Genomic DNA, 25062 nt, shown 5'->3' with positions numbered 1-25062 from the left:
GGCCTCCACTGCCCTGCGGGCACACCGGAGCCTGGCACGGGGCCCGGCGGCCTCCACTGTCCTGCGGGCACACCGGAGCCTGGCACGGGGCCCGGCGGCCTCCACTGTCCTGCGGGCACACCGGAGCCTGGCACTGGACCCGGCGGCCTCCACTGTCCTGCGGGCACACCGGAGCATGGCACTGGACCCGGTGGCCTCCACTGTCCTGCGGGCACACCGGAGCCTGGCACTGGACCCAGTGGCCTCCACTGTCCTGTGGGCACACCGGAGCCTGGCACGGGACCCGGCGGCCTCCACTGTCCTGCGGGCACACCGGAGCCTGGCATGGGGCCCGGTGGCCTCCACTGTCCTGTGGGCACACCGGAGGCAGACTGGGCTCCTGCCACAGTCTGGAGCTCACAGACTGTGCAGCTCACAGGAGGGACTGGCAAGCTGGCCTCCGCTGTGTCTAGTCCAGACAGGCCAGTGTCCTCCTGAAGGTAGAGCTTGCTTTATGCATTTGGGGCAATAGGGTAGCTCCTGGCCTAGGACACAAATGCTCAGAAATGCCTACTTTTTGTTTTTGTTGATGGTCCTGGGGCTTGAACTCAGGGCCTCATGCTTGTTAGGTAGGTACTCTACCACTTGAGCCACACCTTCAGCCTTTTCTTTGTGATATTTTTCAGCTAGGGTCCTGTGTTTTTCCCCAGGGCAGCCTTAGACAGAAGTCCTCCTAACACCTCCCACATAGCTGGGGTCTCAGGCATACACAGCCATCCCCAGCTTATTCTGATGAGAACTTGCTAACTTTTTCCCAGGCTGTCCTAACAAACTGCAATCCTTCTGATTGCTGCCTCTGGAGTTCCTAGGAGTATAGGTGGCCACCTCAGCCCACCTCGGACATGCCTGTCCTAAACTAAGTGCTTTCTGCTGGCCCATCCCCCAGCACTCTCGGTTGCCATGGATGGGCCTGTTCACACTCTCATGAATCTGCTGGTACGGAGAGCTATTTAAATGAGCTCCATGAGACGAGGCATGGGAAAAACCCAACACCTCTATAGTTTATTCTGCATAGTGCAGAAAGCCCTTCAGATTGTTCTCAGAAAATGGGGAAAAAAAAGATCTATTTACTAGGAGTTACAGACTTCTATAAAAATAAAGGATGTGGGGAGAACAAGCGCTGTCATACTGGGGGTCAGGGCCCGTAAAGGACAGGGCACAGGCCCGCCGGCCCACCAGTGCTTGTCAGGTGCTTCCCCAGGGAGGGAGAGCCTGGACCCCAAACCCACTCACTCTGATGGCGACGGAGCTGGGAGCTCGTGGCCATCAGCTGGAAGTGGTTGAAGATTTTTTAAAAAATCAGTTAAACATATTTGTCAACACAGTTTTGCTGAACTTCTACACTCTTAAAAACAATAATAACTTCACCTACCTAAGAAAGCGCCAAAAGATACTCTGCCTATACCTGTTCCAAGAGAAAACAGGAGTAAGGAAATGAAGGATAAGGGGACATCAGGACATTTCAAGTGGTTAGCTACCCATTAAAGAACTACATTAGGAAGGAATGGAAGTGTCCATGTGAAGTGCGGCTTTGTCCACCACCACATGACCTTCGAAGCCTAATGAAATGCAACGACTCTACTAGGACTTGGAAGCCCACACTCAGATGTGGAGCTCGAGGGCAGGCGCGCTGGCCTGCAAAGCCCCGACCACAAGAGGCCTCAAGCATCGCAGAGGCAACGGCGTGTCTGCAGTGCCACGCCAGAGGCCAGTTTGGATGCTCCATTTTAGCATTTTGCTTTGTGATACCATCAGATGAAGGGCCAAAAAAGTGCTATTAAAATGAAATGCCATACAAATAAATCAACATGTCTCGGCACTACTGGATTAATTCACGAACATACAGGAAAATAACTGCACTATTCCAATCTGAAAACAGCTTTTCTTACCTGCCATCAGCACGTTTTGTGAGGGTTTCCTTTGGTACATCACGGTCTCCTGGTGTGTCCACCTGTGTGGTCACTACACACAGACCCAGGTGTGCTCTGACTAACTCACCATGGGGTAAACTCCAGGGGCTGGAGCACTGTGCTGTGCCAGAATCTCAGTACACTTGCCACCCAACGTCAGCACCACACCTGCAGCGCAGGGATGACGGTGCCTCCCCACACACGTGTGACAACTGCCCAGGACGGTGCTGCACTACTGTCATGGTGGTAGGAGAGGGTGAGGTACGGCGCTTCCCCCTTTGAAAATCTAACATATTTTAGGTCAGGAAGGGCTCCAGCTCAAGGCTCAGGCTGCTCTGGGGCCACATGCCAATGAGTGGTACTGGAGCAGGCAGCGCTGATGCGCGCCAGGGGTGCAGGCAGCGCTGATGCGCACCAGGGGTGCAGGCAGCGTTTTGCCTCCTTTGTCCTCTTGCCCAGGAGATGGGGACTTGGCCACACCCCAGGAACCAAGAGGCCAGATGCGAAATGACTCGCATAAGAGCATCTTTCCTTTTCTCCACACAGATTTGAAAACCCTATGAACCGTACGCTAAGAAGGCGCATTAACAACTTGGGGATGACTTGGGGTCATCTATCTTAAGGACAATGACATAAGCTCTGTCATTCTTAATCTCTGGCCTGACCAGGTGGGCGGGGGAGTGGGACGTGCTCAGGAAGTCCTGGGACTTCCTGGGACTTGCAGGTAAGCTGATTCATTGTGCCCAAGGTGGATCAGCAAGGTGGATATGCAGAGGCTTGTCAGGCGGCCACCCAGGGAGCCCCGGCCTCTGCTGGGAAGCACCGAGTCTGGTCTTCTCCAACTTGTCCCCTCTCCGCTGTACAGTGTTAACAGGGGTGACAGTGACAACAGCCACTCCTCACTGAGTGTCCAGCACCTCCCGGCACCTCTCCTGGTCCTCTTTCTAGGAACGGGGTTCAGGGAGACCAGACTGCAGCTCGAGTCCAGCTGGAGTCGTAGTGGGCCAGGCTGGTCAGGAAGACAGCACAGACCAGCGGCAGTGTGGACCACAATGTTCCCTCTCGCTAAGGGGCGCTTGGCGGGCTGCTGAAGCAACTGTGACCCAGTGCAGAGAGCCAAGGGGAGAAAGTGGAGCACAGGTGGCCCTCCATGTCTGGGCTGCCTCTCCAAAAGTGCCTGCCTTGGAGCAGTTATCTGTTCCCGCGGGGACGGGGCAGTTATCTGCTCTCACGGTGAAAATACAAACAGCACAGCTGCTGTGGGAAGCATTCTTGGACACAAATACAACTTTAACATCTTTATAGAAGGCAAGATGGTAAAGATCCTAATTCTGTAAGTCATTGAAAGGATTTTATCTTTCATAAAAATAAGCTTTTCTGTTAAGAAACTTTTTTTTTTTTTGGCCAGTCCTGGGCCTTGGACTCAGGGCCTGAGCACTGTCCCTGGCTTCTTCCCGCTCAAGGCTAGCACTCTGCCACTTGAGCCACAGCGCCGCTTCTGGCCGTTTTCTGTATATGTGGTGCTGGGGAATCGAACCTAGGGCCTCGTGTATCCGAGGCAGGCACTCTTGCCACTAGGCTATATCCCCAGCCCAAGAAACTTTCTAATATGGATCCTATTCTGTTCTGGGATTTCAAACAATGTTTTAAGAAATAACAATAACAAATGTTAGACAAGGACCCCAAAAAGCTTGAAGCAACTTACCAAAATACTCATTAAGAAAAGCGAGAGAGGCCACGTAGCAGCCCAGACTGAGGAGCTCCGCCACCACCATCAGCCAGTGCCAGGTCCTGATGGTCAGGGCCACCATGAGCAGCTCGGTCAGGACCAGCGCCGTGAAGGAGATGGCCACCACGTGGACAAACTCTGACTCGAAGAGCACCAGCGCCCCGTACATAAGAATGCCGCCTGGAAGACAGCGGGCAGAGCACCCCATTACTTGTCAGCGTGACACTAAGACAGGGGTGAGGTGCATTCATATCTGTGGACGGACACGGATTTGGGGTAAAATAAGATGTGCACTTGCTTCACCAAAGGGGGCCCAGTAGAGCTCACCAACTCTTCAACATCCGCAGGGAGACGCACAGCACCACTTGGACTGGTGACAGCCAAGAGGAGGCATTTCATGGAGTCCCTGTCCCCTAACTGTGTCTGCAACCGTCTCCACTTTCTACAAGCTCAGCAGAGTGGAAATGCCTTCTCATTTTGTAAGTCAGACTTCCCAAAGCCTTGCTATTATCGCTTTATGAAAGGAAACCATTGTGCAGGGACACAAAGTAAAAAATGCTTGTTAGTTTTCTGGATTCACATGCAGTTAAAAATGGGCCGGTTTTTAGCTAATAGAGGAATCAATGAAAACATACCAATGCACATTGTTAAGAGTATCAATTTACAAGATAAAAAAAAAGAAGGCAATATTTAACTGCTGATGAAATTTTAAGCTGGAGGTACAAGTACTACTGCTAAGACAACAAACAAACAAGCAAAACAACAAAAACCAACTAACCAAACTCTACCAAAAAGCCCCACTGGTTCAGTGAAGTCAGGACCCACGTTACCTTGGTAGATGCTGATCAGAACCCAGATGAGGAAGGTCTTGAAGGACAGAGATCTTCCCTAGGAACAAACAGTGGAAGAGTCTCCTCAGCAGAGCAGAATGCTACTGGGCTCTCGAGTTCCCAAGGCACAAGGTGCTTCACAAAAGCCATGAATTGTCATCTCACGGGTCACGTTAGGTAGACCTGGGCCCTGCAGATACTGTCTAGGAGTGTCCATAATTGGCTAGAGTCTGCTGACTCTCAAGCCATGGCAATATGTTCCTTGGTGTGCTAGTAACTGAGGAGGTTATAGGGGATAAGCTAGACTTTCTTTGTGATAAAAATAATCTCCCTTTATTTCCTGCCCTCCCCACCCCAAGGTAACAGCTCTTTCATAAGAAGGAGGTATGTCAATTACAGTAAAAAGTAAGTTTCCTTTCAGGAAAAGCTGTCATATAAGTATAACATACAGAGACAGAATGGCTTCTTATGCACTAAGTTGTGCTTTTCCAAGTGAACCCATGTTCATACAAGCGGGCCAGAGAGAAATCACCCTGGCTTTGGGTAGCCTGGCTTTTGAGTGCCGCTAAGGGAATTTCAATCAAGTGGATGAGTCATGGCTGTACCACCTGTACTTTCAGTGCCAGAGAACTGTCAGGTGATTTATACCAGAGGACAGGCCAGGTGAGAGGCCACCAGAGCTTTGAGTTGACTTTGTCACCTCTGCTCTCAGCAGCGTAGTGTCTGACTCAGGCAGATATGCCATGGGAAGAGAACTGAGGTGTGGGCCTTTCCTTGAGCTCCTAGGTAGTCCTGGGCTATGTGCTGTCACTGACCACTCCAAAGCTCTACATTTGATTCCGCATTCCTCTGGGGAAAGTTCCTCATGGCGGCTAGGTTGGCAAGCGCCCTCACAGGGGCCCAGGACACGCTGCGGAGAGATGTGGTGGCCATGCCATGCCGCAGACCCGAGTCCCTGGATCCAGCCTGGGGGCTGGTAGGGATGTTTGGACGTGTCTTGAGGAGGTAGCAAGGGGCAGGGAACTGGGCTATGGTGTAAGCATATGCAGAGTTCTATATAAGCATTTACCTTGGTCATGAGCCAACCCCAGTGGAGCAACTCTGAGCCCAAGTCTCCACTACATAGGAATGCATGGAATACTCAAATAAGACTGCAGGTTATTAAGAGCAGAATTTATTTTTTAAAAAGAAAAATTTTCACATGTTAAACCAACACAGCTTAAAGCTTAAGCAGGGTCCCTTAGTTATCTATCTATTTCCCAAGTGCATTTCTCAGACTGGCCCCTAGGCCCCTAGTGGGTGTTTGGTCTTTGGCTATAAAATTTAACTATAATTAAATATGTGACTCATTTTACTTTAGGAATTAAAAGGAATTTAACTTTAATCTCTTAATACAAGAGATAAGAGGTTTATTCTGTAACCAGATTTGCTGGAGGTCAGGCTGTTTATGTGAAATAATTATCAATGCGGCTGTTGAAAGTTAAAGCAGTATCTGTGCCCCATGTCTTGTTAGGAGTGCAAACACATCAGGAAGTGTTTGCTGAAGGCACACATGGAGTCTGCACACAGGTGACTCCTGACTCTAGTGGACTTCAGGTCAATAAAAGAAAACACAACAGAATGAGTATTAAAATCATAAATAAGGGTTAGCGGTAGGATGCTTGCCTTGCATGCATGAAACCCTGGGTTTGATCCCTCAGTACCACATAAACAGAAAAGGCCAGAAATGGCACTGTGGCTCAAGTGGTAGTGTGCTAATCTTGAATGAAAAGCAGCCAGGGACAGTGCTCAGGCCCTGAGTCCAAGCCCCAAGACCAGCAAAAAAAAAAAAAAAAAAAAAAAAGAAAAGAAAAATAAGCTTAAACCATTGGCTCCTGAGTGCGGATGCTTATTAATGGGTCTAACTTTAGCTCTGAGGGGAGAAATCTCATATTTGAGATGCAAATACTTTACTCATGGGAGCGATTTATCTATCATGAATTCTAAGCAACACATAAAGCTGCTCTTCTCAGGCCCAAATGTCTATTGCTCATTTTGATTGATGGGCTCTGGCTTACTCATTCAGGTACCAAATACTGGGCTCTCCAATTGGGACAGCTGTTTTAAATGGTGAGCACGTGGACTCTGAGTCACTCGTGCCCCCCACACCCTTCCTGCAGTCCTTGGCTCCTGACTAAATATGTATGCCTCAGTTTCTTCCTCAATGAAGTAGAGATGATGATTAGTGATCAAGTTCTGTTACCTGGGGCAGACATGTTTAGTGACACTGGTGATCTAGTTCTAGGTCGTCTGGGGCAGCAACACTGGTGATCTAGTTCTATGTTACCTGGGGCAGCAACACTGGTGATCTATCTAGTTCTAGGTCGTCTGGGGCAGCAACACTGGTGATCTAGTTCTATGTTACCTGGGGCAGCAACACTGGTGATCTATCTAGTTCTAGGTCGTCTGGGGCAGCAACACTGGTGATCTAGTTCTATGTTACCTGGGACAGCAATACTGGTGATCTAATTCTAGGTTGCCTGGGGCAGCAACACTGGTGATCTAGGTTGCCTGGGGCAGCAACACTGGTGATCTAGGCTGTCTGGGGAAGCAACACTGATGATCTAGGTTGTCTGGGGCAGCAACACTGGTGATCTAGTTGTAGGTAGTCTGGGACAGAAACACTGGTGATCTAGTTCTATGTCGTCTGGGGCAGCAACACTGGTGATCTAGTTCTAGGATGTCAGGGGCAGTGACACTGGTGATCTAGTCTATGTAGCCTGGGGCAGCAACACTGGTGATCTAGGTCGTCTGGGGCAGCAGCACTGGTGATCTAGTTGTAGGTAGTCTGGGACAGAAACACTGGTGATCTAGTTCTAGGTCGCCTGGGGCAGCAACACTGGTGATCTAGTTCTAGGTCATTGGGGGCAGCGATACTGGTGATCTAGTTCTACGTCGCCTGGGGCAGCAACACTGGTGATCTAGTTCTAGGTTACCTGGGACAGCACACGTGCGGTGACCCTGATCCACTGGGGCACCAACTACCTAGGATCAGGGGTAAGGCATCTAGTCTTGGGCTCTTACATGAAAAGCTTGTTTCCTTCTTCCATTGATGAGGTAGGATTAAGCACACATTTGTAGACCATTGGAAAGGAGGAAATACATAAACTACTGTAATTATCTGCAATAACTTCCTGCAGTTTTTGGACATTCCCTAAAATCCAAATGCTTGCAGGATTTAGATCTAAAGCATTTCTTACAGCTGCAATATGTGTAATAATCTCTCCTGATAGTCAGAATGATACATCAGTATGATAATAACACTTGACATTTATAGTCTATTTTATGGTATATTGCTAGTTTGGTCCTGAGAGAAGTACGTGGACATTTTTAATTTCTTACAAGAAGTCTTATTTCATCAGATCCTTCAATAATGCCATGAAATTTAAAAGGTACCATGAATCACCCACAAACTCTTTGGCTAGAGTACAATCAGGTACTGGTCAGCTGGACTGTATGCTAATCTGTTAGTGGTCAGCTGGATACACAGAAGGCGGTTAGTACTGCTAGTAGCCATCTAGACAAAGTATAATCTGATAGTTAGTGGTCAGCTAGACTGGCATCTAGTTTAACACCTTGTCTAATTTTTTTTCACCATATTTTCATAGCTTTAAAAATCTGATTGGTAACTTCAGGCTATCAATTATAAATCTGCATTGAATTGAGGGTTAGTAGATTTTGTTCTCAGTGCTGACTCAGTGAATATTAGCCACAGTTTGAACTAGGAAAACTAAGATTTTTGTCTACCTTGGGTCCTCATAGGTTGTATGCTTTAATAAACATGTTTCCACATAAAGACATGATAAAATCAAAATCTCCTTCAGGAATCTTCTACTCTTAATAGAGTACAGGTTCAAGCTGAGTGGGTAGTGTCAGCTTGGCAGAGTTATGGGAAAGATTCTTCTTCAAAACATCTCGCACAAAGCTGAGAGTCTCAGCAAGAGACTGTCAGCCACTTTTCAAATATAATTCTGAAACTACAACCAGAGACTGAGGTGGAAAGGAAGTACCGAGTCAATAACTATTAGCAAAGTACTGTATTCTGCAGTGAGTTGAAAGGAAGGTGGTCCTTCAGGAGGGACAAAACTCCAAGGCAGGTTCAGCCACAGTCGGCCAGCATCCTTTATAGGAATTCAAGGTACAGCCACTTTGTAGGAATTCAAGGCTCGGGCTCTTCTCAGCTATTTGAGAAGCCTAGAAGTTTGTTTAAATCATAAATATCCCACAAATGGTTCAATGTATCCTTTAAAATTCTGAACTTATGCATGATATAAGCATTCTACTGCAAAACATTTGAGAGTAATTTTTTTCTCCAACATTTCCTCCTTTGACGTTTAGCTCAAGACAAAACTACCAAAGTTAACTGGAAGAAGAAATAAAAAAATATTTGAGAAGACAGACCACACTTATTATTATTATTTTTTTTTTGGCCAGTCCTGGGGCTTGGACTCAGGGCCTGAGCACTGTCCCTGGCTTCTTTTTGCTCAAGGCTAGCACTCTGCCACTTGAGCCACAGCACCACTTCTGGCCATTTTCTGTATATGTGGTGCTGGGGAATCGAACCCAGGGCCTCATGTATATGAGGCAGGCACTCTTGCCACTAGGCCATATCCCCAGCCCCCAGACCATACTTATTAAAAATGCTCATGCTTTCTCCGTCTTGCCTCATTCCAGGCTGTGTGCTGGGGTCTTACCTTGGTGAGGTCCTTGTATAGTTCTGGATAGAGCATTGCCATTTCTGGCTTCACATCTTGGTCCAATACTAATGAGAACACTGGGAACATGGTGTAGATGGTTGCATACCTTAGAAATCGAGAAGACCCAGGTCAAATCTGATAAATACCTATAACACAACTACGAATATATTAAAAACACTAGTCATAGGCATGTCAAAGTTTTGAAAATCAAAACAAAATCTCATAAAAACAAAAAGGAAACATGTTGGTGATCAAGTAGGAAAATTAGGTATTTATAACACAGCATAGTGGTATAAATACTCCTACATTCATACTACCGTATGTTCTATAAGCTACAAATGCTATAGGGAGAGAAATCCATTTAAAAATCTATTTTCTTTATGACACTCTCACGCTGAGATCTCTGTAGACTTACATGAGGCTGCCGGTCCAATATAGAGCCTTCCAGTGCCCTCTAGAGCCACACCCTTCCTCCCCTGCTTGCCCCTGCCACAGACCTCCTCTCCATCGTTGTCATTTTAGGGTCACTGTTCCAATGGAATTGCACGGTAGTGACCTCTGGGGGTGGGCTTCTGACTTAGCACAGGTCCCTAGAGATCATACAGGCTGTGGGTACAGTGGCAATGCCTTCCTCTAATTGCCCTAGAGATCATACAGGCTGTGGGTACAGTGGCAGTGCCTTCTCTAATTGCCCTAGAGATCATACAGGCTGTGGGTACAGTGGCAGTGCCTTCCTCTAATTGCCCAAGGGCACCTAGGGTTGTGGGGGATCCCAAGCTGTTTTAACCACGTTAGTACAAATTCAACCTTCATTGTCCAGAATCTATCGTGAAGACAGCTTAACATGTATGCTGGCCAGGAATGCCAAATGAAACAACATGTAGGGGCATTTTTCATTTAATCTCTCCTCCTCCCCCATATCTATGATTTGTTGAGTTCTGTGCTATAAGAACTTGACACATATCCCGTACAATGTCAATGCCTCTCTAAGCTCCACATTACAGTTTCCTCATTAAAGAGGAAACCCGGGTTCAGGAGATCAAGTGTGTGCCTAGGCTGCGGCCAGCTGACTATGGGAAGCAGTGTGCACCCAAGTCTGGGACATGCTGCCCTTCTTTTCTTAACTACTATATTGTAGTCAGCAGATACCTACGTTCGTCCAGCATTATGATTCCGTATCATGACTATACTGAGATGAGAGGTTATCATGGCTTACCTGGGTAAGCCCAACCTGACTACACGAATCTTTAAGAGAGGGAAATGCCACCATGGAAAAATACCAGAGACACAGTTTTTGCTCTGAGAATGGGGGTTGAGGTGGAAGGGGGTGGGAGCTCCAGGGAAGACAAACAGCATCCATCACGGATTCTGACTTGGGAAGCACTTACTTATAGGGACCTCCCATGTCATGAATTCCTGTGTTTCGCTAAAGTTGTAGGGGATTCTGGGGATTCAGGGGGCTGTCAGAAGAGACAGCATTTAGGATGCACTTGCCTACCTGTTCTCAGCTGGCCTGGAGGGAGACTGGATGCTGCCACGGAAGGGGCTCTGTGCTAGTGTGGAAGTTGGCACCTTAGTAAGTCTACCTGGCTGAGCTCTTGTAAGCTGGTCCTGAACTCTCTTCTCACATGCAGAATGGGGTGAGGGGAGGGGAGACCTGCACTCCGAGAAGAGCAGGCAACACAAAGGTCAGTGGTTGTGGTCATGGACGTAGCCCGGTTGAGGTAAATGAACAAGCTTTATAAAACATGGAAGAAGAGTGGTGAGGATAGCTTTTATTCATGGCCACACTTTTAACACTGACTATATCTCTGGGAAAAACTGCGGATAAGGAAAGGGAAGAAATTCTCCTTCTGTAGACTTGGTGGGCAAGACAGATTCAGCTGCAGTTACACTCCTGTCTCATGCTTCACTTACTGTCTGTGAACCGGCGGTCTCACGGATCCTGGTGAGCTAGGTCACCTCGAACCCACATTTCTATCCTGTGTTTCCTGGGTGGTGGCTGGGTGGGCAGAGTAAGTTCAGGAGACCTGCAGCTGTGGCCTGCAGATGGCACCCTCAGCACCAACCCACCTCTGGGCCCTGCTTATTATGCCATGGGACCCTTTTACCAAGTCTCAGATCTGATACAGTTCCTGACACAAAGTATCGTCTCTCTATGACATAAAATCTAATGAGAAACTTAATAGCATATTTACAAGAGGTGCAAGTGTACAGGAGTCATCTCTTAAGTTTCCCCAGCATGATGTTAATTTATATCAGTGTTAGTCATCCTAAATGCTGATGTGAAAGGAATATACAGAATTAATTCCACAGTCGTTTCCCCTGCCCCCCCCCCCAAGAACCTCCCTGTATATGATGCTGCAAGGTCCCCCGAGAGCCACACTTCACTTACCCCACCATGAGGAATCCCTGGTACAGGGGGACAGATGCAAAGTAGAAGACTGAAGAAAACACAGCCTTAGAAAAAAAGAACACCAGAGATTAAAACACTGCGTGTTAGTCATACTCACATCCTTCTGCGTGCAGCTTCTCCCAAGTGCCTGGGTGCGGGTACTTACTACAGTGCAGTGGCACCAATAAACCAGGTAGACACAGATTATCCCCACTGTCTCATCTGTCATAAAGACTATCTCTTTCTTTTTCTTTTTGTTCTGGTCCTGGGGATTGTCCCTGAGCTTTTTTGCTCAGGGCTAGCATTCTACCACTTGAGTCATGGCTCCACTTTTGGCTTTTTGGTAGTTAATTGGAGATAAAGAGTCTCACAGACTTTCCTGCCTGAGCTGGCTTTGAACCGCGATCCTCAGATTTCAGCTTCCTGAGTAGCTAGGATGACAGGAGTGAGCCATGGCACCTGGAGAGACCATCACCTTTATTGGCACATGGGGCACAAACTGGGTACCTGCATGGTAGAGATGATGAGGCCTCTGTGCATGACAAACTGGCCGAGTGCGGCGGACCTCTTGTAGCTGTTCCTTCCATGCACCATGAGCAGCCTGCCGATGTGTCTGAACTGCGTGATGGAGAAGTCTGCCGCCAGCGAGGCCTGCTTCCCCTCCTGCAGCAGAACACATGTGTGCTGAGAGCCTCACACTCCAAAGGTGTGTCAGAGCAGGCCGCTCTTTCTGCCCAATGCTGGAAGCCTCACAGGGCTCATCCACCCCAGAGGCACACACAAGGACAGCAGAAGAGCCTATACTGGAACTCATGCACCTGTCCAAAGGTGCCTGAACGTGGACTTCAGTAGTTTCTCACTAATGCTCTTTAGAAGAATGGCTCTAGCAGTCTACTAGCAACATAGAAATTAAGTAAGGAAACAGTATGGTACTGGCAACAGGGACAGTCCACTCCCACCTTATGATATCTCAGGGTTCAAGACTATCCCTCATGTGGTACTGGGCAAGGGATGCCCCACTCCTGCCTGATATCTTAGGCTTCTTCAGAACCATCCCCCAAACCTCAATAAGCTTACGTTTAAAAACACAATCCACCTCCTGTTTCTCACAGTTGCAGTATGACACTAGAGAAAGGAACAGCCAAGGAAATGCCAAACTCAAGTCGGGCTACTTCCCAGGTCCTGTAGTGTTGTTTTTTGTATGAGTGATTATATGGACAACAACCAAGGCTGGCAAGAAGACAAGCCTTCGCCACAGCTTAGTTGGCAGGAGACAGGGACACCAACAAAGAATGGGGCATGGGAAACAGGGAGAGGAGCTGAGGAGCTATGGAGGCTAAGAGGGGTGTGCTGGGGATCCAAGCACAGGTGCTGATGTGAAGCTACTGCAAAACCTCCAAGAACAAGGAGGATGGGCTAAGGCATGAGAGCACTTTCCCTACATTTTGTAGGTGACGACCAGGCAGAGTGAGAACAGAAGGAAGGGTTCTGCTGTCTCTGCTGAGGTACCTGAGCCCAGATACAGGCTCAGGGCCAGTCAGGACCAGGTTCTTGGCTGGGTCCTGACCAGCTGCATGCGTAGGTATGGAATGTGTGTAGACAAAGGCCGAGCCTACCTTTCCTTCGATCCCAATCCCACAGTCGGCCGCCTGGATCATGCTTACATCATTTCCTCCATCACCTGAGATGCACAGAAATTGGAATTAAAGAAAACACCTTTCCACCACCATGGTTTCTTTTCCACTACCCAAGCATCTATTTTAGAGATGAAACATAAGAGGTTGGCCATTCCTCACATCTTACTGCTGGTGGGCGCCTGCCTCAGGGAGACTGGGTGAGCTGGGCAGTGGCACAGGCATGCCCCACCCCCGGGGACGGCTGGATGGGCTCACCAATGGCACAGGTACGCCTCCCAGTGTGCTGACGAAGCAGGGTCACAATGTGGGCTTTCTGGGTAGGTGAGCAGCGGCAGCACACCACAGCAGGACACTGGCAAGCCAACTCCACAAACTCATGCTCATAGTACTTCAGACAGACCTAGAAGGCAAGCTTCATGACTACCATCACCCCATGGCCCTGGAATCCAGCAGTGGGGATGGGACAGATGGGTAGAGGAAGGCTTGGCCTTTCTCAAGGCCGTGCACCTACACTTCCTGAGTATCACCTGTGACTCTGTGGCACCTCCTAGGACTGGTAGAGGGGTGAGCACTCAGTTCACTGCCATAGGGAGGAGGGGGTGGAGCTGGGGAGTGTGGAATGGGAAAACATGGCAGTGCGTGGCCCTGGAGGGAAAGCACGTGCCAGGCAAAGAGCAGCTCAGACAAAGGCTAGGCCCAGGGGCCATGGGACATCCTGAGAAGGATGACATGGCTGAGAAAATTCATGGCTTATTCTGGAACACATGTGTAGGCCACTTCGCCAGGCTTCCCCCCTAGAATGTTCTTAGGGACTTCACCTCTCCTTCTGAGTACTAGGTCTGATTTGTGACACCAAATGTTCAAGGCACTGGGCAGCTCCTAATTCCTCACCCTAGGTGGGAAAATCTAAGTCCCATAGCTCTGCCTAAAGGCATATGAAGCCTGAGGGTTTCCCCCAGAAACTCTGGGATTTTCCCCCTAGCAAACAAGGACAGGTTCTCAGACTCTCAGACCATGTACTGCACCACGCTATCCCCCAGCAGTCAGCTCTGTACCATTAGACCCCTACATGGGTAGAGGTCCCTTTACTAGAGGGGCTGTGCCACACGTCCCTGCAGCCATAGCTGGCACCCGAGTGGGGCCTGCTATTGATGCCCATGTTCTCCTTTCTTTTCCTTTTGGCTGTGAGGGCAAAGAACCCCCATGCCATATTTCCATACCCCCTCTGGGACCTCCTCACACACATTTGCTTTGACTTTCCTATTGATGTTGCTTGGGGGGGGGGGCAGTACTGTGGCTTTGCACTCGGGCCTCATGCTCTTGCGTGGCTTTTTTTGCTCAAAGCTGGTGCTCCACCACTTGAGCTAAATCTCCACTTCCACTTTTTTTTTTTTTTTTTGCTTAGTTGGAGATAAAGAGTCTCTTGGGTTTGTCTTCTTGGGCTGCTTTAGAACTGAGATCCTCAGATCTCAGTCTCCTGAGTAACCAGGATTACAAGCATGAGCCACCAGTGCCTGGCTTAATTTGCAAAGATTTTATTCTCCATAATATATGTTAAAAATTTTTTTTGCTAGTTACCTCAACTTTGAGCAACCTGTCAGATAGCAAAATAGTGCCATTTATTTATCACTGAACATCAATCCAATGAAATCATGACTCAGATCTACTGGGAGAATGAAGGCTGAGAACAGAGAATGAATGCCTCCTCCAGCACAGCAGATACTAAACAGACACTATCAGACTTTAGAAGAACCAAATTATAGTGCTACAAATGACACTATCTGGAGACATAGTAACAAACCCCCAAATAAGAGACTCAAAGTCTTCAGCATGTGTTAGGGACAAGAGTTAGGGAAGCAGGGAACTATGGTAGGAGTCTGGTTGCTTAAACTATGTTCTGGTAAAACTCTGCTAAATATAGGCAGTAAATACAAGTAACACTAACTGGAAGGGTGGAGCAAAGAAGGTGTCCCTCCCTGGGAAAGACACAGTACCTCGTGGCCCTCTCCAGGGTGCTGTGGAGAGACAGGCTGCACGGGGCCTCACATATTCTCTGATTACAAGTGACAAGGTACTCCACTGTAGTCCAGACAGGTGCCCTGTGATGGCATTGTCCACATGTAGGGAGCTGCTGTCTGACTCGCTATCTGGACTCTACCTGTCACAATCTCATAGGAATTGCTGAAGTACTCCCCTACTCACAAAGATGGGAGAATATAAAGTAGTGGGAAGGAATTCTGGACAACATGGAATCAACCTTCTTTTATCTACTCAAAACACAAATGCTCCATAAGCTGGACTACAATGTGACTTTGCCACTGATTCTGAGGTGGCTAAGACTGCATGCAAGGCTATTTTTACTGCTTCTTCATTGAGAGGCACTCTGGCTCCCTCCCGAGTTGAGGCTGCCATGGTGACTTGCTTACAAGGATTAGGATGGAAATGATGTTCTGGGACAGATAAGGCTCATCTTCATAAGAAGCCTCACAGCCTCTGCCCAGACTTCTTGGCCTGTGGCTCTGAGGAGTGTAGTGAAACATAAGGCCTGAGGTGATCGGGCCGGAGTCCTGTGCAGAAGCTGTGTTTGAATACGCTCAGCAGCCCTGGCACCATCATCCCAGTTGGGAGTCATAACAGTAGTTGAAACAAAGAATGAAGTTACTCTGGGCATTCGTGCCCAGGGTCTTTCAATAGCCAGAATGAAGCTCTGTTAAAGTCTCTGACCTCCAACCTGAGTATTTCCTGTGGTCCTTCTAGGACCTTCTATGCTCCCAGATGTCCTGAGAATAAAAACACTACAGTCTTGACTACAGAGATCCACAGGTCTCATATGCTTACTGTGTGGAAAATAAGTGTTGTGGTCCCAGCATCAGGACTGTAGGAGGGTAATGCTATTAATAAGGACCAGTGGCCCAGACCCAGTATGGGCCCTGGAATCATTGAAGTCAATGAACTCCTAAACAGGAAGGGGCAGAGGGTCACTCAGACACGGCCAGGACACTTCCTAAGGCCTAACTGCCAGCACAATCACACGTGCCATTAGTGAGAAGAGAAACCTGCCAAGACAGCAGAGACAGGCCAGGCTGCCTGATAAATATGTTTCACTCAAGAAACATGAATGCTCGCAGCTATGATCTAAGCTGCTCAGGAGATGGACTTCAGGAGGGTTATGATGGAAGGCCAAGGCAGACAGAGAACCTATTTCAACCAATAGAAGCTGGTGGTGCACACTTGTCATGCTAGCTACATGAGAAGCGTAAATAGGAGGACTGTGGTCTAGGCTGGCCTGGGTATAAAGGAAAGATGGTATTTGAAAAACAACTGAAAAACAAAGGGGAGGAATCATGGCTTAAGTTGTATACCTGACTAGGGGAAGTGCTAAATTCAAACCCTAGTACAACCAATTAAAAAAAGAAAAAGAAATCCTGGTCTCTGGCATGTAGACAGGTAGACACATGCTTGGTCAGAGACAAGTCTCAGGAGAAAGACAGACAGACAGACAGACACACACAGACACATACACACACAGACCAACCTTACTTCAGGAGATAGACACATGTTCAATGGGTGACTAGCCTTACTCCAGGAGGGAGAAAAATAGACTGATACATCGACAGACAGACACTATACATGAAGTTCTGGCTGCAGCCCAGACTTACCTCCAATGAGTCCCCAGATATGACCAGGGCACAATCGTGTTTCCTCCTGAATGCATTCAGCTCTAAATGAGCCTCTCCCCGACTGGTTACCTTCATAGGAGGAGGAAAAAGCATCACAAATTAAAATACCTTCTACATTAGTGGTGCAGACTGATAGGATGCTACTTGAAGAATCACAGAGTTATCCATGTGAAGAGAAGTCCTAGAATAAGGTCCTTCCCAATTTCTCCTTCAACGTTCCTATATATCCAACATGCTGAGAAGCAAAAACTCATGGAGCAAAGTGAGATACGGGCACCATGCACAGGAAGTTTATAGAAAAGGCACTTGTGCACTTGCAATCAATGTTGCACAGTTGGGGAGGGTTACTGCTGTTGCAGCTGCTTTGGTGCTGACTGGGGTTCAAGGTCAACTTGGGTAGAAAAGTGAGCCCCCACACACACTCAACCCTCAACAGGCAGGCTGTCATCCCAAGCTACATGGGAAGCTGAGAAGCATGAAGTTGAGAAGACTATGATTACAGGCCAGTAGGGGTCAAAAAAGTCTTCAAGATTCCATCTCCGTGGAGGAGAGTTGGACAGGGAGGCCCACACTTGTCAACCCAGCAACTACAGGAAACCAAGTACTAAACCTAAGTACTAAGTACTTTTTTGCCCTGGCAAAAAGTGAGATCCTATCCTACAAACACAAACAAAAAGCTGGGGGGGAGGGGAGCGCGTAATGGCTAAGTAATAAAGTATCAGTGTAGTGAGGCCCTAAGTTCAAACCCTGGTACTGCCAGGCAAATAACTGAGAGATAATGACTAAGAGATTTCTCATGCTTTCTCTGAGAAAAAGATTTACTAAAGTGATAGGCAGGGTAGGTGGATCACGGGCGTCTAGCATTGTGACCACAGCACCCAGAGCATTCTCTTTCATAAATCAGAATGTCAGGGCCCAAGGAAACTGAGTTCCTCTTTCCACATGGGTTAAGACAGTTAAAGTAGTTACATAGATTCACTTCTGCCACACCACATGCACATGGGTTCTACTTTTCCCCCTGGTTTTGTTTGGTATCTGAAGGATAAAGCAGTTCAAGAGAGGATGACTGACTTGTAATACTAAAAGGTCAGGAGACTGAAATGTTATTTTTTGTTAAAATGAAAACATGTCAAAAGCCCAAGGACTGTTTTTTGACATTCTTCCAGTGGAGATTTTATTGGGTATAAAAGACGTGCTATGAGAGTTGAAATAAGTTACAGATTTCATGTGGTCCAAATTAATTTCAGACTCATCTTTCAAAAGGTAGGTTTTATGGCAATAAATTTAATTTGTGATGCTATAACTCTGAAAGTCATCAAAAACTGATCGGAAGTTTTATCAGAAGCATTAATAATTTAATTGCAAATAGTAGTCTTCAGGGCCTAATTTGTGATTCTGATGATTTAAAATAAATACATTTGCATGGAAATGGTGTTGTAATAAGCATTTCTGTAGGTGCAAGTGCTTCCTTCCTGCAGCACAGACATGCAGTGTCTGTGCACTCATCAATCAAGACTCAAGGGACTCTAGTCAGGTCTAATATATACAGTATGCACATGAATTTAGAATCACTTCACTCACCATCTTTGCGCTAAAGAAGATGGTTTAATCTGGAACGCCAGCAGGTAAGAACCACGCTCTAGCACTGTGTTTGCATTCATCTTACAGATGCAGCTAAGACAATATATTAAACAGTAGGTACACCCTTAATCCCAGCTATTTAGGAGACAGAGATTGGAAGGATCACTACTTTAGGCTAGTTCAGGAAAAAAAGTTAGCAAGACTCCCATTTTAACCAACAAGCCAGGTATGGTGGTTCAAGTCTATAACTCAACTTATAGGAGGCCTATAGAGGAGGATCTAAGTCTAAGACTGGCCTCAGGCCAAAAGTATGAGACCCAATCTAAAAAGCAATAACTATGGCTGTAGCTCAAGTGGTAGAGAGCCTGTCTAGCAAGCATGAGGTTCTGAGTTCAGACCCCAATGCTGCCATTAAAACAAGTGTACACACATTTTTATAAGTTGAATAGAAAATGATTACAGCATGTCTATTTAACAAGTAGCAATAATAGTAATACTAATAAAAACAAAATGCTGAATTTGAAGCTTGTTCACTCTATCAAAGAGGCTTTTAAAAATCACATTTAATGTAACTGAAACAATTACTTTTAACAGATTCCTATAATCTGAGTAAGAAAATTTCAGTATTTCTAAAAAGTTATTTACTAATTAACAAATAGTTGCATATACATCACATTAACTACACCATTAGTTGTATATATAAAAATCATACATTTTAATTGTAAGACAAAGCATTTACAAAATTCAAGTGATTTAGAAACATACTTACTGGTCTGAAAACATGAATATCCTGTGTTCTTGATACCAGATGTGAACTTTTGGCAATGCAAGTAGCCGTCTCCAGTTTATCTCCTGTTAGCATCCATATCTATGAGAGGATTTAAACCATGAACTTCAACAAAACAATTGCACTACTCAGTGTAAAAGGAACTACATTTGAATAGACCCTCATATTTCCATGCTCACCACAGACAAATGATAAACAAAGTGCTCTCCATTCACAAATGGCAAACTATCAAATCATTCTTAAAAAGGAAAGAAATCTTGACACACAGAGTGGCAAGGATGGGCCCACCCAGACACAGAAAGACCACAAAATTCCACTTAACTGAGCACTCAGGGAGGCCAAGACTGTGAGGACAGAGAGTAGGAGGTGGGCACCGGGGTCAGGAAGAACACGGAAGTAGATGTTCAATGGGACCAGTTTCGATTTGCAAAGGTCTGGAGATGGATGGCACTGATGGCCACAGAACAGTGTGTCATGACCTGGCCCCGACAGCAAGTTTTGTTGTGCATTTCATACCATAATAAAAGGTGACAGTCCTGATTTATTTGGGGAAAACAGGCAAGAGCAGACTGGCATGTGGACACAGTGACTTAGAGCTTGGGCTCACGACTCACAACTAGGCCTGGGCAGCTGTTGGGTAGAGTCTAACAGTGATATTGACACACACACACACACACACACACACACACTTCCAGTGATATTGTCATTATCACTTGACTCAGACTCCCTACCTACCACACACACACACACACACACACACACAAACACACACACACACACACTCTTCCAGTGATATTGTCATTATCACTTGACTCAGACTCCCTACCTACCATAAAGAAAGATGAACTTTTGGGAACACAAGACAGAAGAAGAGCTCAGTCACACTAAGTCACACTAAACATTCCCACAGGTAAAGTCAGCTGTGCCGGGCTCTATGTCTGAGGACTCCCACTTTGTGTCATTAGCACATTTGAATTAGCATTACCACACCCCAGATGACAAGACATAACTAGAGCAAAGCCAGCTAGCAGTCACTGCTGAGCAACCTAATGCATGTGAGATCTGGCTCACCTTCTACTTGAGTGCAGTGTCTGCAGTCAGCTCTGTGAGATACAAAGTAGAGGTCTAGTCCTTTAGATAGAAGTCTGACACTGTTTAATACTCAATCACTGTAAATACCTACAGCTTCATACCAGGACTCTGACTACCTCACCACCTAATACTTGCCCTCTGTCCAGGACCAGAAGCTCCAGAGTACAAGGTGAATCCCCACATGCAGGATTCAGGCATGACTGAAGCTCAAAGCCCACATGAGGCTGGGTCCTCCTGCCCGAACCTCACTGAAAGCACACAGGCTAGGAGAGTTCACAGGACAGCTTGGACTGCTACAGGAAAATGTTCACATTCCACCTTGAGGCAAACAGAGGAAAAGAACACGTGGCTGAACCACAGACTGTGCACACCAGCCAGGGGCCTCTAAGCCTCAGGTCTCTCCTGAGGGCTGCAGGTGTTCCTGAGAGGGCTGGAGCAGAGCCCTGCTTCAGAAAGACAATTCCATCTTGAGTGGACAGGGCCAAGGGGGTGGGAGAGGAGGGCAGAAAGAAATCTGAAGGAGGGCCACAGGATACCTGTGGAGGTGCATTAACAAAGACGGTGAAGAAGGCAAGGGGTAGGACGCAGCCTCACTTACAAAACTCTGTTCACCTTAACATCTTACAGGAGTGTCATGGAAACAAGTGGTTTGCAGTTTTGAGGGTCTGGCATCATGCTATACCTTGATTCCAGCATTCCGCAGCATCTCCAATGTGGGTCTAACATCAGCCTGCAGCTGATCTTCAACCCCAGTGAGGCAAAGCAGCTCCATCTCCCTCTCCAGGCTTTCTACTACTGCAGCTACCTTCAGCGTCCGATCGTGGATGCTTAGTTTGGCTTGACTATATCGGCTCTGGGGACAAAGGAGACAGTGAGGACTAGGTCAGCTCTGGGACAGAGAATGTGCTATGCATGTGCTCTGTGAAGTGCTTACAGTCACTATTGTAGGAGACAGAGGGATATGCTGTAAACATGCTCGGTGAGGTGCTTATAATCACTTCTGGTTCTGGGGCAGAGGGATGCTCTGTGGACGTGCTATGTGGGGGTACTTACCATCATTTATTGGGTGGCAATTTACAATGCAGGTTGAATATCACTACATCTGAAATTCCATAATGCTCAAGGTTAAGTGCATCAACTTCTAAAAGTTGTAATTTGGGGCATTTTAGATTTTAGATTGTAGGGTTAGGAGTGCTAAACTAGTCAAGTCTATGAAAATATTCCCAATACCGGACCAGTGTGAACCACTTCTGAAATTCTACATGACAGTGTCTCTCAGACTGGTGCGGGGTGGGGCCATAGAGTCCTAAGTGGGCATGGCAGCTTCAGCAGTGGCCCTGCAATTGCACGGTGGACAAAAAGGACCCATTTCCCTATAGGGATTGGGAGTCTCAGAACGGCTGGCAGAAGCTGCTTACTTACCTCAAAGTCCTGATACTGCTCTTCTGTGAGCGTCCTTTTTGCCACCACAAGGGTCCGAAGCCCCTCCCGGGCCATGTTCCCACACTGAAAGAGGAGAGGGCGCGTCATCTTCTATTCCCACACACCGAGGAGACATGTGGGAGCTGCTAGTGCTGTCGAGTCCACAAGCTGGCAGCACTGCTGTCCTGTCCTCGTCTCCCTGTGGTGTGGGCTCTTGGGCCCGGGGAGGCGGCAGACTGCACAACATTGCTGCGTGTCACCTCTCCTCAAAGAGGAGACCAGCAGAGAAATGGGGGGGGAGGGCAAGGTGGGAAAAAGCAGCCATGGTACTCACTAGATACTATGTGGAAAATGAACGATACAACACGGGCGGGGAGGGGGCTCGGAGGGAAAAAACCTCCAGTGAGGGAATGGGTGACACTGTCCAAAAAGAAATGCACTCATTACCTACTTATGTAACTGTAACTTTAAAATAACAATAAAATAAATGAAAAAAAGAAGGATCCCCAAGCAATGTACACAGCAGTTAGATGTACCTTTAGCACAGTGCTATTCCAGAAACCTGACCATCCTGCCAACCATACAGGCCCAATAGGGCTGAGTGGAAAGAGACTCACTGGACCTGGGACATCTGACAGTGTCTGCCTAGCACACAAGAAGCTTACAAAGCCCAAGGGATTTGAAGAGTGACAACAGGCTATGTGAGTGAAATAAGGAAACGGCAAGTAACTGGGTAGAAAAGGCCCAGGGCTGGCAAATGCCTCCAAGAGGAGGCAGGATCTCCAGTGAGGTGGAGGTAAGGATGTGTGTGGAAGGTCTTCTGTAAGCTACAGGGCTATGGGAGGGTGGAATGCTTCTGTGGGGTGTAGGAGAGGGTAGAAGGTCTCCGTGGGGGTGTAGGAGAGGGTGGCTAGGCCTCTATGGGGTGTAGGGGAGGGTGGCTAGGTCTCTGTGGGGTGTAGGAAAGGGTAGAAGGTCTCCGTGGGGAATAGGAGAGGGTGGCTAGGTCTCTGTGGGGTGTAGGAAAGAGTAGAAGGTCTCCGTGGGGAATAGGAGGGGGTGGCTAGGTCTCTGTGGAGTGTAGGAAAGGGTAGAAGGTCTCCGTGGGGTGTAGGAGAGAGTGGCTAGGTCTCTGTGGGGTGTAGGAAAGGGTAGAAGGTCTCCGTGGGGAATAGGAGAGGGTGGCTAGGTCTCTGTGGGGTGTAGGAAAGGGTAGAAGGTCTACGTGGGGTAAAGGAGGGTTGAAGGTCTCTGTGGGGTATAGGAGAAGATGGAAGGTCTCTGTGGGGTGTAGGAGAGGGTAGAATGCCTCCGTGGGGTGTAGGAGAGGTTGGCTAGGTCTCCGTGGGGTGTAGGAGAGGGTGGAATGCCTCTGTGGGGTAGAGGAGAAGGTGGAAGGTCTCTGTGGGGTGTAGGAGAGGGTGGAATGCCTCCATTGGGTGTAGGAGAGGGAGGAATGTCTCCGTGGAGTGCAGGTGAGGGTAGAAGGTCTCTTTGGGATGGAGGAGGGTGGAAGGTCTCAGATCAAGAAGTGGAGGGATGGCACAGGTTGTAGATCAGTGAGCTAATATGGCGGAGTATGAGAACCATTTTGGCATGTAGTTGTTTGTGTTCTTCTACAGAGCAAAGCACTTAGCCTGTTGCCTCAAACTCATCCAGAAACTGCCCCAACAGGCTGTTTGGGGTACAGGTTTGTGTGTTTTCTCGTGACAGTGTCTGACACAAATTTGCTCTGTATTCTCAAGTTGTACTTTGTGGACCCAGGCTGGTCATGTAATAGGGGATCATTACCATCCACTGTATGGATGGATGGCCAGAGCAGGGGTAAGACCTGGGGCTAGGTACAGGGAACTCAGACTCAGGCCAGAAATTGGGCCCCATGTATTGGCTATGTGGTTCAGTTCTACCTAAGCAAAGAAGGAAGAATCAAGTCTGATGAGACTTGATTCGTATGGTAAGTGAGGAAGTGGAAGTGAATTCAGTAGATGTGTGAAAGAAAAAAAGCTAATCACATTCATAACAAGGAAAAGCACTGTAGTCATCACAGTAAAGAAATTCTCCCCACATAGAAGCAAAAACTCAACTGTTTCAGGAGTAACAATGTGAAGACAAAGGCTGTTTCTGGCACAGGGCTGGTTGTAGGCTGGGGTAAACCTGCTTGAGGTAGCTGAAACCTGTTATAAAATCTAACTGGCATTGTCCAGTGACACCAATTCCACTGCTGAAAATTTGACCTTCACTTGCAAATGTTACCACGTCAGCCCTACAGGGCTGACCCCTGCCGGCTTACAGAAAGGGGCTAGGTTCTAGGGAACTTGAAGTGACATATGTTAACAACTGCCTATTCTCCTACACCTGCTCTGCTTTGGTTTTTAATAATGACTATGATAGCATCCTAACAGAGGGAACACTGGTGAGGGTCAAAAGGATTTATCTACGAAAGGAAAGTAATAGAAAGCTGAGAAAATACATGTACATAGGCTTTTTAATGAAGCTATCTTTGTGAAAAACAATCTGACATTATCTATCTGTTGCAAGACATTTATTGATTTGACCTCATAAAGATAAATAAATTAAACAAGTATTTTATAATTAATTGCATGTCATTATGACCAAAAGTAATTTTTATGGCATTTTACTAGGTCTTCAGGGAGTTTAATTTATTCATGTCTCTGATTAATTCAAAATGCCCTGAAGGAGGTATTGATTCATAATGCCAACATCATCCTCAACATGGGGTGCGGCCACCATGCTGACAGGTCACCTCTGAGGTCTACGGGTGGGACCAGAGTTCAGAGCACCAGCAGTAACATGAGCTCAGGAGAAAAGGCCATGTTTGTAATTACAATCGACCTTAGTTTTATTCTGAAGTCTAACTACTGACACAAAAACTCAACAATAAATAATAGAATCTCATGAGGCTAAATAGAAATCACATTAGTTTAGAGAGAAATTAATATAGGGATTGTTTGTACATTTCTGGATTTCAATTGGATTTACAAAAACAATATGAAACTGAACTATAACTTTGGTTATGCATACAGTTTTACTTTAGAATTCTCTAGTGAATGATAGATAATGCTACTTCAGTATTAATGAAATACACCAGAAGGGCCTACTTGTATTCAGATATACATATTCAGCCATAAAATGAAAGTGGCAGTTATTTCTGCAGGAAGCAAACTGTTTATAATTAACTAAAATGTCCTACTTTATGAAAAGAA

General features: G+C 47.0%; 1 protein-coding gene across 8 annotated transcripts in view; it reads right to left on the bottom strand.

The window, feature by feature from the left end:
• Nucleotides 1-25062, bottom strand: part of Atp9b (ATPase phospholipid transporting 9B (putative)) — a 182445-nt gene that overhangs the window by 12620 nt on the left and 144763 nt on the right. For 6 of the 8 annotated variants that reach the window (XR_007213409.1, XM_048363532.1, XM_048363525.1 and 3 more), the window contains 12 exons: nt 21839-21922; nt 21099-21269; nt 19307-19405; nt 16936-17025; nt 13532-13676; nt 13256-13320; nt 12147-12302; nt 11640-11704; nt 9242-9350; nt 4509-4566; nt 3655-3858; nt 1412-1444 (listed from right to left, as the gene is read on the bottom strand). Coding sequence is in view for 7 of the 8 variants with exons in the window: in XM_048363532.1 (XP_048219489.1) it covers nt 1412-1444; nt 3655-3858; nt 4509-4566; nt 9242-9350; nt 11640-11704; nt 12147-12302; nt 13256-13320; nt 13532-13676; nt 16936-17025; nt 19307-19405; nt 21099-21269; nt 21839-21922 (1279 nt within the window). In the remaining variant the exon portion in view is untranslated. The remainder of the gene's footprint in view (nt 1-1411; nt 1445-3654; nt 3859-4508; nt 4567-9241; nt 9351-11639; nt 11705-12146; nt 12303-13255; nt 13321-13531; nt 13677-16935; nt 17026-19306; nt 19406-21098; nt 21270-21838; nt 21923-25062) is intronic. The other 2 variants (XM_048363528.1, XM_048363529.1) reach the window with 1 other exon arrangement.

Source organism: Perognathus longimembris, chromosome 15, assembly GCF_023159225.1.
Source record: "Perognathus longimembris pacificus isolate PPM17 chromosome 15, ASM2315922v1, whole genome shotgun sequence".
Lineage (NCBI taxonomy): Eukaryota > Metazoa > Chordata > Mammalia > Rodentia > Heteromyidae > Perognathus > Perognathus longimembris.
The sequence above is the reverse complement of the archived record's forward strand: the minus strand, read 5'-3'. Positions and strand labels throughout refer to the sequence as shown.